Source organism: Peromyscus californicus, unplaced genomic scaffold (genome assembly GCF_007827085.1).
Source record: "Peromyscus californicus insignis strain IS unplaced genomic scaffold, ASM782708v3 Scaffold_20__1_contigs__length_68692818, whole genome shotgun sequence".
Taxonomy (NCBI): domain Eukaryota; kingdom Metazoa; phylum Chordata; class Mammalia; order Rodentia; family Cricetidae; genus Peromyscus; species Peromyscus californicus.
This window is the reverse complement of record NW_026294503.1, coordinates 23,947,694-23,963,488: the sequence shown is the minus strand read 5'-3', so window position 1 is coordinate 23,963,488 and position 15,795 is coordinate 23,947,694. Positions and strand designations below refer to the sequence as shown.

The 15,795-nt window shown below is 44.2% G+C and overlaps 1 protein-coding gene across 1 annotated transcript in view; it reads right to left on the bottom strand.

The window, feature by feature from the left end:
* Positions 1-7,629, bottom strand: part of Tbc1d31 (TBC1 domain family member 31) — a 65,864-nt gene extending 58,235 nt beyond the window's left edge. The window contains exons 1-2 of the mRNA XM_052747838.1: positions 5,624-7,629; positions 85-231 (exon numbers count right to left, since the gene is read on the bottom strand). Coding sequence (XP_052603798.1) covers positions 85-231; positions 5,624-5,700 — 224 coding nt within the window. The 5' untranslated portion in view covers positions 5,701-7,629. The remainder of the gene's footprint in view (positions 1-84; positions 232-5,623) is intronic.
* Between the last annotated feature and the right edge of the window lie 8,166 nt (positions 7,630-15,795).

Sequence of the window (15,795 nt, the reverse complement as noted above, 5' to 3'; positions counted from 1 at the left end):
TTGTAAATCAGCAGGAGGTAACGGACTAGTCAACAGTCAGTAACTTCCTGAATGGTAAGGGCCATACCCAAAGCATCTGCTTACCTGTTTCCATGCAAGTCAAAAGTATAGATGTTTCCCTGGTGGTCCCCAGCAATAAAGGAGTCGCCTGAGCCATCAAAAGCCACATTCAAAAACCGCAAAGCTTTCGGATGGTATTCGGAAGTGCTGTGAACAATGTTCACTATAATTCTGCCAAGACACAACAATCTAAATGTTACATTCTATGTCACATACCAGCTTTTACACATTGGGTTTTACTGACAGTGTTCTGCCTGCTTACTCTTCCTGGTGCTCTTCCTTCTCTTCCCTAGACGCCATCTTATAAAAACTCCTAAATAGTTCGGAAAGCCATTCATTATGAGAGAAGCTAGCATTCATTTATTCATTAATTATTCTACAGCTTACTTGTCAGAACTGAGGAAGCCAGACACTAGGACAAACTGATAGACAAGATTCCTACCCTGCTGTCACTTACAGATACCCGGGAGCAGCACATGCTATGACGAACAGGCAACAGGGTATAAGAGTCCGTTTCCGTAATATAGAATGCTCCCAGATGAGTTAAATGTATCTCCTCCTCTAACAGACCTGCACAGTACCCCAGCAGGGATGTGCTGTGAGGACTACTTGCTCATCACTGCATTCCTGCACCTGACCTATGACACACAACACACTCTCATCACATCTGTGGAGTGCTTTAAGTTGCTCTTTCAAACCCCCATGAATCACACTTCTCAAACGGTAAGAAATGGAGTTTATTCTTCAATATTACCCTATAGAAACATGCAGCATGAATAAAGCTACATGAAAGTTCAAGCATCTTAACCTTAGTCTTTAAAGCACTCATACATAAATACAAACACAAGCACGCAATTAAAATAAAAATGCGAAAGGAAAGGTGTACACATGGGAAAAAGTATAAACACGTATAAATACTGCTAGCTGTGTGCAGAGAACAGGAACATGGGTGACTTTCTCCCACTCTACTTTTCTACATTTGATACGTACTTGTTAATAATCATATACTTCTTTCATGGGCAAACTTTGTAAGGAATGTACAGCAGTATTTGTTTAAATTTACTATTTTTTGAGGACTCTTGTGCCATATATCTGCTGAGAAACTGTTTATAAAACTTATAGCACTAGGCCAGTGCAGTGGGATGGCTCAGCAGGCAGAGATGCTTGCCACCACCAAGCCTGGTGACCTGAGTTTGATCCCCTAGGTCCACATGATGAAAGGAGAGAAGTGACATCCACAGTTGTCCTCCGACCTCCACATATATGCCAACACACACACACACACACACACACTATCAGAAAAAAGCTTGCAGCCCAAAATGACTCTTCAATATAGAGAATTGCAGACTGATACACGCCTATAATCCCAGGACTCAGGAGGCAGGAGCAGGAGGACGTGAACCTGACTTGGGTCACACAGTGAGATCAGATCTCAAGAACAAACGGAAAAAAGAAGAGAGCATGCATAATCATTCTGGTCTTCAAGAACGGTACAATCCCATTCTGTTTAAAATTGTGTGTGTGTGTGTGTGTGTGCGCGCGCGTGCGCGAGTGTGTACATGCCTCAGATGTGGAGGTCACGGGACAACTTACAGGAATCGGTGCTCTCCTACCACATGGGCCCCCGGGATTAAGCTCGAGAGGCCCAGCTTGGCAGCAGCCTCCCTTACCTTCTGAGTCTTCCGGCCAGCACCCCTTCTTTATTTCAACAACAGTATTTAATAGTGGAAATTTTATCTTTTGAGTACGAATCATTTAAAAATTATTTGTTTTCTGCGTATGGGTCTTTTGGCTGAATGTATGTCTGTGCACCCTGCCCACGCCTGCTGCCTGCAGATGCCAGGAGAGGGTGCTAGATTCCCCTGGGACTGCAGTTACGGATGGTTGTGAGGTACCAAGTGGGTGCTGGGAATTAAACCTGGATCCTCTGCAAGAGCAGCCGACGCACTTAAGCCCTGAGCCATCCCTCCAACCCCTTGTATAAGAGTTTTAATATTCCAATATTTAATATTCCAATTAAGATCTCATTTTAAAAAAACTTTACGGAAGTGTGCTAAATTGATATGTGGATTAAACATTTTCTCCAAGGACTGAAGATGTATGTAGCTCATTGGTACAGCACTTGCCTAATATGTACAAGGCCCTAGGTTGAATACTCAGCAGTGAAAAAAAATTATTTTTCCTCATGTTTATCTAAATATACAGCTTTTTAGATTGATTAGGGACAAAAAAAAAACCCTCATTTTTATGTAGTTCGATGGTGTTAAACATACAAAAATTAGCGGTGGTGGGACACACCTTTAATCCCAGCACTCAGGAGGCAGAAGCAGGCAGATCTCTGAGTTTGAGGCTAGCCTGGTCTACAGAGCGAGATCCAGGACAGCCAGGGCTACACAGAGAAGCCCTGTCTCAAAAAACCAAACAAACAAAAAACCAAAACAAGAATAACAAAGAATTAATCCAATCATGGTGATACACATACATTTGAATATCTGCAATCCCAGCACTTGGGATGTGGAGGCAAAAGATCACAAGATCGAGGTCATTGTCAGCTAAAATGGTGAGTTTGAGGCCAAAAGAGCTACAGCAGACCCTGTGCCAAAACAAATAAGGACATAATAAAACAAAAATTATCCTGAAACAACATCAGCATATCTTTGGGGCTGATGGTTCAGTCAGTAAAGTGCCCCTGCAGAGGCATGGGGACCTGAGTTTGGATCCTCAGCACTCACGGAAAAGCCTGCTTGGCGGCTCACATCCATCACCCAGCGATGGGGAACTGGGGACAGACAGCTCCCCTGAGTTCACTGGCCAGCCAGTCTAGCTAAAGCGATGAGCACCAAGTTCAGTGAGAGGCTATGACTCAAAATCTAAGGTGGGGAGCAATTAAGGACACCTGATGCTGATCTCTGGCCTTCACAGGCACACCTGCACACACATACACGAACACAGACACAAATAAACTCAGACCCAACAAATAACTTCTCCCTCTCAGCCTTTTTTTTTCTGTAACATTACAATTTGATGACAAAAATCAAACGATGATTGTTCACAATATTAAAAATAGCCAGGCATGGTGGTAAGGACCTTTAATCTTAGCACTTTGGAGGCCCAAGCCAGAAGAATCACAAGTTCCTACTCAGGCTGGGATAGAAAAATGAGACCTTGTTTCAAAACACCAAAGCCAGGCTGTCGTGATGGCTCAGCCAGTAAAGGTACTTGCGGCCAAGTCTAAGGACCCAAGTTCAATCTCCAGGACCCTCATTCATGGTGGGAGGCGAGAACCTCCCCAAGGTTGTCTTCTGACTTCCACGTGTATACTGCGGCATGCACATACAATTAATCAACCAATCAGTCAACCAATCAAAAAAATGTGATAAAACAAACAAAACCAATCAAACAACAAAAATAAGATTATGACAGAGTAGAATTTGGCCAGGTCACCAAGGGCAGTATTCAGGTTAACAAACTGTGTTGCTAAGTGTGACTATCCCTGCTTACTGACTGATTATCTGCTCCAAGGATCCACCTGGTAAACTTGCACTTACTTCAACAAATCTTCTGGCTCATCTTTGTCTCTCTCAACCCACAGTAATATTTTTTTTTAATTTAAAAAATGTAATTATTGCCAGGTGGTTTTGGAGCACACCTTTAATCCCAGCACTCAGGAGGCAGAGGCAAGCAGATCTCTATGAATTCAAAACCAGGCTGGCCTACAGAGCGAGTTCCAGGACAGCAAAGGCTACATAGAGAAACCCTGTCTTGAACCCTCCTCCCCAAAAGGTAATTATTGGTGTGTAGTGTATGTGTATGCCATACAGCACATGTGGAGGATGAGGACAACTTTGTGGAGTATGGGTACCCCAGTTAGTTTTAATTGTCAATGTGACACAAGCCTAGGGTCATCTGAGAACAAAGCCTCAGCTGAGGAAGGGTTTAGATTAGACTGGCCTGTGGCATGACTGCAGGGGATTGACTTGATTGGGTGGCACCATTCCCTGGGCAGGTAGTCCTCAGCTGCATGTTTTACAAACTAGCTGAGCATGACCCAGCCAGCCAGCCAGCAAGCAGTGTTCCTTCGAAGTTTCTTTTTCAAGTTCCCGCCCGGACTTCATTCAATAATGGACTGTGACCTGGAAATGTAAGCCGAATAAATCCTTTCCTGTCCTAATTTAGTTGCTTTTGGTCAGAGTGTTTTATCACAGCAACAGACAGGAAACTGGAATACATCTTTATCTACCTAACCATCTCCCTGCATAGCATGGGTTTAAATCAGTGGTTCTCAGCCTTCCTAATGTTGCAACCTTTTAACACAGTTCCTCAGGTTGTGGTGACCCCCAACCATAAAACTATTTTCATTGCTACTTCACAACTGTAAATTTGCTACTGTTATGAATCGTAACGTAAATATCTGCTGTATTTTCCAATGGTCTTAGGTGACTCTTGTGAAAGGGTCGTTTGCCCACAGGTTGAGAACCACTGGTTTAAATGAACAAAAAAGAAAGCTTTGTTTTTGTGGAAGCACATAATAAAGAACTTGTTCTTTTTTTTTATCTTACATATCTTATCTAGATACTCTGTAACGGCAGGAAATAGTAGGTTAGCTATAATTCTCAGACCTTTTAGAGAAGCCAGAGGTAGAGAGTGCTACTTACACAAACTCCATATTTGGAAATGAAAACTTTAGAATCTCCACTATTGACAAACGTTTTTATTCAACAGGTTGGTGGGTCAACAGCATTGATAAAGGGTGGCCAGCCACCAGAAACCAAAGTGGCTGGCTGGTTAAGTAAGTGGCTGGCCCAACACTTTTAATTGTGTTTTCAGCCTACAAAGACACTTATTTTGATTTCTGGGGAAGCAACTAAAAGATAAACAGAAAAGTCTTTAGAGTAACCAACCTCGAGACATGTACCCAAAGTGATGAAGTACGTGCAAGCCCAGGGAATCAGAAACACCAAGATCACTTAGACATGCACCATGTGAACCAAAACAAATGTACTACCGGCCGCTGACGTCACACAGGAGGCCGGGTCTCAAACCCGGCCAACTCAACAGAATGGAAAGAAGCGTTAGAAGGCCCCGCATCGTTGACAGCCCCAGCGATATACACTCCTCGGTGCAAACTGCAGAACTTAGTTCTCAACATTACAGATGTGTGCAATGACTTAAGGATGGCGAGCTGCGGCTTTTGGAGAGGTGGATATGCAATTGCTGTCTTTGCTCTCTCCACCTCCTGGATGGAGTCTTTTCCCAGATGGAACAGTCATTAACAAATCAAAGCAGGCGGAGTTCTGGCACTCAGCAGAACTGCAAATTCTTTTGCATAAATCGTAGAGCCTTCCTCCTGCCTCCCGCTCCCTGGGACCCGGGACCAGAACCTGGGACGCATCTGCAGCCGACGACTTCCGGAGCTACTTGCTCCTCCTGAGGTCCCAACCCAGGGAATGCAGCGCATGGCCAGAGGCAGGACTCCCGGGGCCGGCACCCCACCACCACGTTACCCCTCTCAGCCTCCCGCAGACCCGCCCCCTCGCCGGTCTCCGCAGCCCCGCGGCCTCACCCGTCGTGAGTGGCCGGCGACGGCTTGCGGTGCCATATCTTGCCGCTCTCCTTGTTGCCCAGGTCAGTGCTCTGCATGTCGAAACCCCACTCCGGACCACTGCTGGCCCGGTGGGTAACCGTCCCGAGAGCTTCCCGGCAGTCCCCGCGCGCCCAACCCGGGAAATTCGAGCGGCCGCCGCTGGGTCTCCGCCCCCGAGGACCGTACCAATCCCACGGCGGACGCCCTTTCTAGTTACAACCAATCAGAACGCCGATCCGTCCACATCCGCCCAGGTGGTCCCTCCACTCAGGACAATGGAATCGGCCAACGACTTCTCCCCTGGACTCCACCCCTTTTCTGAGGCTTCTTCCAATCCTGCGACCCAAAGGCTTCTGGGAGTCGTAGTTTTCTGAAGACGAAGCTTTGGCACCAGCTCTTGGACGGCTTCTAGGCTCAAATAGACATCGAAAGTGTTTTTCTCCTGAGAGCGCCCTGCCTCCTGCATTCCCTTCGAAGTTGCGTTGGAGAATAAGAGATTTATAGAAACAACTAATAGAGAAGCAAAAAGCAAAATGCGTCGAGAGTTACAGAGTTCCTTTCCTAGAACTTCGAGGCTCCGCAGAACCTCCTAGACAAACACTCCGTTCTTTTTGCCAGTCATCATGGTTTAATTTCATAAATTTGCAAGAGACTCCCACATTATGGTTTCCAGTCCGCCAGTCGCAATCTAGAAAAGCAAAAACGTCAAGAACCAGCTGCATTGGCATCGGAAATCTTTTTTTTTCTTCAAAATTCACATAGTGTTTATCTAGTGCTTACTACTATGTGTGGCTTTCCTGTGGCTTAACATCACTTAATTCGCAGAGAAACTTAACAATTTAAATAATACTCTTAGCAACACGTCAGTGCTGTTTGAAGTTGAGAATTAATTCCAGATCAAATTTGCCACGTTTGGTGCATAAAACAACAGAAATATATTCTCTCAGCATTCAGTGAATATAGTCTGCCAACAAAGATTTTCTTCTTCGTCTGGGATACCCACCTGTTTGTTACAAATCTCTCTGTATTTTCTCATATGTGAAAATAAATGGAAAAATCACAATAAAGTAAAAATCAAACGAGGTTTTAAAAATAGAAATAAAAACACCTTTCAGGAAACAGGACTTGAGCTAACCTCACCGACCTTACTGAGCCTACTGTCTGGGGAAATGACTTTTGGTTCATGGTCACTTTTTAGCGATAGTCATCTGATGAGCATATTGCTCCTGAGACTTAAGGTGTCTATCCAGACACCATCAGGCTTTGCTGGAGAGTTACTAGGTGTGTGTTTATATTTCCTTCTTATTGCTAATAGTCGCATAGTGCCTTCACACAGCTCCTGCTCTTCCTCATCTTCAATAGAAACTTCTTACAACTGCTTTCTGCCTTGCACTAAATCAGCACTTCTGACTCATTCATGCTCCTGGTTTTCCTATCTCGTTTGGAACACTCATGCAAGACTATTTGAATCTGTATCTCCTGAAATGAAGTTCCTAAGTCTCTAACAAGGTTCTCTTGAAGTCTCAGAGCTTGAATTGATTGTCATTTACTAGGACACTTATAAGTGGATTTAAGTTTCACAAGAATAATCCAGAATGATATTCTTATATAAAAATCCTTAATCACATCTTCGAAGAAGTGTGTGTGTGTGTGTGTGTGTGTGTGTGTGTGTGTACATGCACATGTGTGTTTACCAGGCTTCATGCATACTAAGAAATTGGCATATGGACATATATGAGGGGGAGAGGTGAAGCATTCCATCTACTATAGGTAAGTACTATTATTATTATCCCTATTTTCTAGACAAGGAAATTGAAGTAGGGGGAAAGCCAAAATAGAATTCTAATCCCTCTGTTCCTGATCCCCAAGATTTTCAACAACAGAAAAGCAACAACAAAAGAAGTATTTAGCCAAGCATGGTGACACATACCTATAATCCTAGCACTTGGGAGGCTGAGGCAGGGTGATTTTAAACGGGGAGTCATCCATCCTGAGCCACAGAGTTATTCTTTTTTTTTTTTTTCCCGAGACAGTGTTTCTCTGTGTAACAGCCCTGGCTGTCTTGGAACTCACTCACTTTGTAGACCAGACTGGCCTCAAACTCACAGAGATCTGCCTGCCTCTGTCTCTGGAATGCTGGGATTAAAGGTGTGTACCACCACCGCCTGGCTCACAGAGTGATTCTTTAGCTCAGAAAAAAAAAATCATGTGGATCATCAGTCAATAACAGATACACACATATGCACAGCATATATGTAGCTTCATTTACATATTTAAAGTATATAATTGTGTAAGTTTTTACATGAGTACCCATTGTGAAACCACTACCAAATCAAGATGATGAACGTATCTATCATCTTAAAATTTCCCTCTAGCCGGGCGGTGGTGGCGCACGCCTTTGATCCCAGCAATCGGGAGGCAGAGGCAGGTGGATCTCTGTGAGTTCGAGGCCAGCCTGAGCTACCAAGTGAGTTCCAGGAAAGGCGCAAAGCTACACAGAGAAACCATGTCTTGAAAAACAAAAAAAAAAAAAAAAAAAAAAAAAAAATTCCCTCTATATTAGCAGGGCAGTGGTGGTGCATGCCTTTAATTCCAGCACACAGGAGGCAGAGGCAGGTAGATCTCTATGAGTTTGAGGACAGCCTGATCTACAGAGCAAGTTCCAGAACAGCCAGATCTACACAAAGAAACCCTGTAAAAATTCCTCCTATATCTTCTTTGTAATCTTTTACTCTCTCCTTGGTGTACAGCAACTGCTGATTTATCTGTTCCTTACATTAATTACTTTCTAGAAACTTATATACATGAAGTCTTATTTATCACACACCCCCCATTTTCCTCCTCCAACTGGGTTCTTTCATATACCATGAGTATGAAAGTCTTATTAAGAGATCCATTTGTTGGGCTCAGAGATTAAGAGCTCTGGCTGCTCGTCCAGGGGTCCTGAGTTCAATTCCCAGCAACCACATGGTAGCTCACAACCATCTGTAATAAAATCTGGTGCCCTCTTCTGACCTGCAGGGGTACATGGAGATAGAACACTGTATACATAATAGATTGTTTAAAAAAAGAAAAGAGAGAGATCCATATGTTTTGTTGGGATATTAGTTGGTCATCATTTTCATTGCTAAGTGGTGTTTCATTGTATCCATATAACGTGTTTACCCATTGGTGAACACTGCCGTGTTTCCAGTTTTTACTTATTCCATGTAAAGCTGTTGTGAACGTTCCTTTTGTTTCTCTGGGGGGTGCTCCTGAAAGTGAAGCATCGCCTCATGTGGCAGGCATCAGTTTTGCTTTCAGGAAAACAGGAAGATGTGTTCGGCATACTTGTGCCATTCCCTTTGCTGCCCTCAGCCCAGGAGTTCAGGTGCTCGACATTTGTAATGAATCTGTCATTGTGGCCACTGTGGGAATATCCCGGTACCCACAGCGATTTTAATTCCTTCTTCTGAAAATGCAAATGAGGTTCAGCATCTTTTCATGTGATTACTTGTGTTCTACGTGTATTCTTGCTAAGTACCTGTTCAAATCCTTTATGTGTTTTTAATTGGATCGTTTGAATTTCTATTATTGCACTTTGGGAGTTATTCATATATCCTAAATACAAGCTTTTTGTTGTACATATATATGCTTTGCAAATATTTTTCCAGTCTGTGGCTTATTTTTCCAGGTTTTCTTAAACCAGTGTCTGCCAAACAGTAGAAGATATTAATGAAGATCAACATATCATATTTTCAATTTGGAGGGGATTTTGGGAATCATATTTAAGAAACCCTTTACCTATGGGTCTGGGGTGATGGCTCAGTTGGTAATATGCTTGCTGTGCTGAGTTCAAAGCCCCCAGACTATACACAAAAAGGTTGGACATGGTGGTGCACACTTACAATCCCGGTGCTGGAGAGGTAGAGACTGGCAGATCCCCGAGGGGCCCCACAGCCAGTTAGCCTAGCCTACTTCTTGAGTTTGAGAGAAGCTGCCTCAAAATAAAAAAAATTGAAGTGGATGGCTTCTGAGGAAGGACAGCTAATGTTGACCTCTGACCTCCACATGCACACATGTGCACATACCCACACATACAAAGTACACCCACCTAGCTAGTACTCTGTTCCTCTTATGAACCCTCAGCTCCATCCAGACAAAGGTGCCTTTTCACACTTCACATGTCAAAACCACCAAGGAGCCTGGTGGCAGTGGCACACACCTTTAATTTAATCCCAGCACTCAGAGGCAGAGGCAGGCGGATCTCTGTGAGTTCGAGGCGAACCTGGTCTACAGAGCGAGATCCAGGACAGGCACCAAAACTACACAGAGAAACTCTGTCTCCAAAAACCAAAAACAAACAAACAAAAAACCCAAGGACAGCAACAATTGTTACTATTGAGTAAATGGCAGAATGAAGCAGGATTACCGGCCCAAGTCAGAAAGTAGAAGCCTGCAGGCTGCCATTTAATGATGTTCAATCTGACACTGAAAGCAGCTCATGGCAATCCCTGTTTCTAGATGCACTTTGGTCTGCAGTGGAGACGACACTTAATAGAATTTGAGGGTGGGACTGGGGAGATGGCTCAGCTGGCAAACCTTTTGCTATGCAAGGGTGAGGACCTTAGCTTGGATGCCCAAAACCAACAGAAAAGCTGGGCACGGCAGCATGAGTTTCTCCTATGGTGAAGCGGGAAGAGGAGACCAGAGAATACCCAGAAACTCATGGGCTTACTTAGCAGTGAACAAGAAGGAGACCTTGTCCCAAACAAGATAGAAGGCAGAGACTGACTCCTGAGGTCGTCCTCTGACCTACATACACATACTGTGGCACACATATACCCACACTCATACACATGAACAAGAACACACACATATGTGTGCATACATCACACACACACACACATATACACAAAAGTAAAAGTAAAGAGTTCGAGGCTTTGAGATAGGAAAAGGTGGGGGAGGGGAGGAACTGTGGTTCCCAGTTAAGTCCAAAGGGGATAGGGAGTTGGCCCAGGCAGCCACTGAACAGGGACTGTAATCAGGCAACAACCAGATGACATTGATATATTGTTTAGGAAGGCTGACGTTGCAAAATAAACAGTTGTGTTTCATCAGTACAAGGCCTAGGTCCTGCTGCCAGCTGATGCAAACCCAGGCAATGCTTTGCATCCGGTTGATGACTCAGCTATGTGACCTTGGGAGAGGGAGGGAAAAGGCAGAAGCCATTGTAGGTAAACTATGACGTGGGGCATTTCCTCACTTCTTTTATATGAGTCAGAACAGGAGAAAAGAGAAATATACTCCAAGCTGCTTGAATAAATATCCATGCCTAGGTGTTCTCATAAAACATACATGAAGCAAGCAAGGGTGACATTTCATGTAGAATGGGAAGGATTTGGCCCTTACAGCTGAAACAGTCCAATGTCCCAGGAGGGGGCAGAAATGTGACGCTGATCTCCACAGGCAGCAAGTTCATGTTCACACACAATAAAAAAACAATAATTAAAAAAAATCTATGCTGACATAGATTGGGTTTTTTGTGGTTGTTTGTTCTGTTTTCCAGAGCAGGCTTTGTTTCTCTGCACAGCCCTAGCTGTCCTGGAACTTGCCCTGTAGACCAGGCTGGCCATGAACTCAGAGATCTACTTGTCTCTGTCTCCCAAGTGTTGCGATTCAAGGCATGTGCCACCACGTTCAGTTGATTGGGGTTTTTAAAAGGACCCCTGACCAAAAAAAAGGGGGGGGGGGAGGGGAGAAGACCAGAGAGTGAAGCCTCCTAGTCTATGAAAGAATGAGCTGTGCCTGAAGTTTCCAGTCTTCACAGCCTTTCCCAGAGCCAGAGAGAAGGAGTGTCTGGAGTTACTAGCCTCTGTCACATTTAAAGCTGTTCTAAATGCCAGGACAGCCTAGTGACAGGAGCTTTAGCCACACTGCATAATACTCCATCATAAGGGGGCATAATTTTAGGATTCCCCAGTTATTGGCAGGGGGATTTAAAAAGCTGTTTGCAAGTCAGAGGAATGACCCTCTAACTGTGTTACTGCAGGCGTTAGTATGCACCAACCAGCTCAGGAAAATTCTATCGGTCAAACCCAAACCTTCAACATTATATTCTGCAGTAGCAGCCTATTTGAAGACTTCCTCGGGCACGTGGCTATGAAGCCAGGATGCTGGGACTGTTTCCTACAGCACTGAATAATTAGCCTGATTCACAGGCTTCTAAGTGCATCTGTGGGCTCAGAAGGGCAAGCCATCAATCAAGCGTGACAGGACGCTAGTAAACCAGAAGTGGGGCTCCTGTAATTGCTGTGAGGAAGGAAGACGCGCTGATTGAGGGAAACATTTATTACCGAGGAAACTGCTCTGGGGTGGTACAGCATCTTTCCTCTGGTGCCCAAGTCAGAGGACTGTGTGCAGAGGAGCCATCTGCCCACATCAGGATGGCCTAGAAGAAAGCTCGACCCATCACCCCTTCTCAAATGTTGTCACATCTCAACTGCTTTTCGGGATCTCTCATTTTCTATGTGGCCTTCCTCAGTGGTCAAATTCATCTTCCTGAAGGACTGAGGGAAGGTGTCCGTGTGTGTGTGTGTGTGTGTGTGTGTGTGTGTGTGTGTGTGTGTGCGCGCGCGCGTGCATTCATGCTTGCACATGCACGTGGTGGGGGGTAGAGATCAACCTCAAGCGTGTATCACTGTGCTCAGCTTTTCTGCACGGGTCCTGGGGACTGGAAGCAGGTCAACATCCTGGCGAGGCAAGTGCTTTATAGACTGAGCCGCCTCCCTGGTTCTATTTTTCTTTCTTTTTTTCTTATGTACTGCTGAGTGTGGGAAATACTGCAAACACTTTCGAGTGAGGAAAGTGAAAGATAGGCTATACGATGAAGTATTTGATTTAACTGACTGACCTTAGGAGGGTGTGGTCTTTGTCAGCGGAGTCCAATTCCAGCAGCTGAGACCCCCTAACTAACCCTGCAAGAGAATCCTATGCAAAGAAATAGGTATGAGGGCAAGGATGGGCTAATGGAATCTACATTGACAGACATCTGTGCCCGGTGTGGATTTTCTCTTTTTCATTTCCTTAGGGCTTTTTTTTTAAATTAAATCCCATGGAATCTCGTATTTACACCATATGTTAAGTAGAAATCTCTCATTCATTCTCCCCTCTGCCCAGTTCTTCTACCAGTAAACTTACACTGACTAGAGCTTACACCTCAAGCAGATATTTTGAAAATATGGATTAGAAACTGAAAGACATGGGACTCAGGATACCCATATTCTTTGAGTCCACTGTTTATAAGGACTCTAACATTGGGCAAAGAATTTAATGTCTCTGTGTCTTGATTATTTCATCTGTAAAATTAAGATAACAGTATTTAACTTGGAATTGGGAATGATTCAGAACAGTGTCTAGCATATGGGCATTATTAAAGTCCTTCTAAAGAGGGTACCACGCTGAAAATGTTCAGCAGCTGGCTCTCTGGGCTAAAGAAAAAACCCACACTATGGCATCTATAGTTTGGCAATTCTGTGGTGTAAATACTCCTACCTTGACCAGTTAGCGAAATGGTCCCTGACTACAGAGTTGCACTGCAAAAAAGATAATGTCGTACATAAGATAACCTCAAGCTTACAGATAATGAAATGTGGCATACTAATCGAGACATATTTGTTACCTCCAAAACCTACATTTTAATGTAATCTTGTGTCATTTGGTTTTTAATAACAGTTATGTTTAATCACTGACTCGGAGCATCCCTGAGAATATGGTATTAGCTCTCACAAGCTGGTAGGAGCGGTCTCACACACTGCTTTCCTCACTCACTGAGGCATTTGGTCACTTTGTTCAGCTGTTTCCTACTCTATAACAAACCACCTCAAAACTTAGTGCCTCAAAAAACAATAATTTTCTGTTCCTCACCCTTTCGTGTATCTGTGCTTAGCCGAACACTTCTGATCTACATGGTACAGCCATGGTCATTCACGACTGCATTTCATTTGAAGCTCAGCTGGGGCTAGAACATCGGAGATGGTTTTTTTTTTTTTTTTTTTTTAATCCACCCATGCCTCTCTTCATGGGGCCTTTCACCATTCAGCAGTCTACCCTTAGCATTTTTGTGTGGTACTGGCTTCTAAGAAAGGGACGTTACAATAGGTAATGCTGCAGAAGCCCATGGTCAAGGTAACGATGAACTGAGGAAGCGCAAGAATTCAAGGAGATGCTTTCTTTGGGACTGGGTCTTGCTCTGGGTGTTTCTCCTGCCTTAGCCCCTAGGTCCTAGGATTAGAGATGTGAGCCACCAGGCCTGGCCAAGATACACTTGATTAAAGTTTCTTCATACAGCAGTTTTCCACGTGTGGCAGCAGGAAATTCCAGGGGGCACATCTGGAAGGAGTATGCAAAGGAATGAGTCATCTTGTATTGGATGGGGGATGTCTTAGGGGTGTGTGTGTGTGTGTGTGTGTGGGTGTGTGTGTGTGCTGAAATAAATACGCAGCTGCAAAAGGAGGAGAGGAGCGGATAAGCATCAACAGTGTCACATAGAATCCAGGGCTTCTCAGTTGGGGTGATTTTTACCCCATCCACTCACAGGACATTTGACAAAGACCTGCGACACTCCAGTTGTCAGAATTGGGGAAAGGTGTTGTTTGTGGTGGTCTGGGGATGCTGCTAACCAAGTGGAGGCCCCAGTGCATCGGTCAGAGCCTCCCAAAGAACAAGCCAAGCCAAACTGTCAGCAGCGACCCCACTGAGGCACTCTGGGTGCAACCTCACACAGGCACAGCACTGACTGTTGCTTATATACACGTTTTCTTCCCAACACATTTCCCCCTATCGCTTCTGACAGCATGGACCAAACATAAAACCATCTCCGAGCTCTCTAAATGTGCGTTCGGCCTATTTGGATTGCGTTCAAACAAACACGACAGATGTGGCATTCTGAGCTCAGATGCCTTGCCAGTCAGGCATATGCACGTTTGCACATCAACAGCAATAAGATCCTGTGACTAAACGAGTCTGTGCTTGGAGTGTTCACTACAACATCTCCAATTACCTCATTTCCCCTAACCCTGACTTTCTTAGTGCTACGCTTTTCTCTCTTCTCCACTTGAACAAGCTGATTCCTTATGGTACGAAGGTTACCTGTGCTGGGCTTTGACGGAGTGGATATTCATTCATTAGCTAATAGTTGTTCATTGAGCTGCTGCTGTGTACAAGAGCTGCTCACTGGGCTGTAGCAGTGAATGAAACAATGATGCACTTGCATAGAGCTTACTTTCTAGTTAGACTGACAATAAACAAGTGGGGTTTTTTGTTTTGTTTTGAGGCCAACTCCTTATATATCCCTGACTGTCCTGGAACTTTGTGTATGGGCCAGCCTAGTCCCATTTCCTGGTTTGATACTATGTCCATTTAGCGAATGGACATAGTGTATGTGTATGTTCATCCCTTGGGGCTGGGAGCTCCCCAATCATGGATTCTTGGCCTGAATCTAGTACCAGGCTTGTGTTTCTTTTTCTTATTATTATTATTTTATTTTACTTATATTTTTCTTCTCTTTTTTATCCTACAGGTCCTTTGCACACATATTATGTTTTCCAGTTTAGTGTTTTCATGGGATTCCTGAGTATATAAATGGGTGGGTCTCTGTTTCTTGTGCCTTCTCTTGGGCTCTTTTCCTTGTGTTTGTTTTGTCCAATTACAATGTGGTTTTTGTTTTATCTCACTATATTTTATTTTGTTTTATTATTATCCCTTAGAAACTGAGAGTACCGAACAGATGCCATAACAGGCTGCTCAGTCTTCTCTTAGATATAAGGCCTCAATTTTAGTTTCCTGAGACTGAGCAAGCAGTTTCTGAGAGAGCCACAAACAAAGGACAATCAGTCTCCAACACCCCCGACAGCGAGGATAAGGAGGCCTGGTACATGTAGTACCAGGCCTGAGCCACAGCAGCTCAAGGTGATAGGTGATAACCAAATAAGGACAGAGTGTGGGACTTGTTCAGGCCTGCCCCAAAACGAAAAAGCTGTAGCCTTAACTAGACCCTGACTAGCACTATCCAATTAGAATGTACGAATATGATTGCCACTTGCTTAAGCCAATCATATATGAAATGACCTAACTGCCCCTTAGGAACTCCCCTTAGCTGTGCTTAAAAGAAG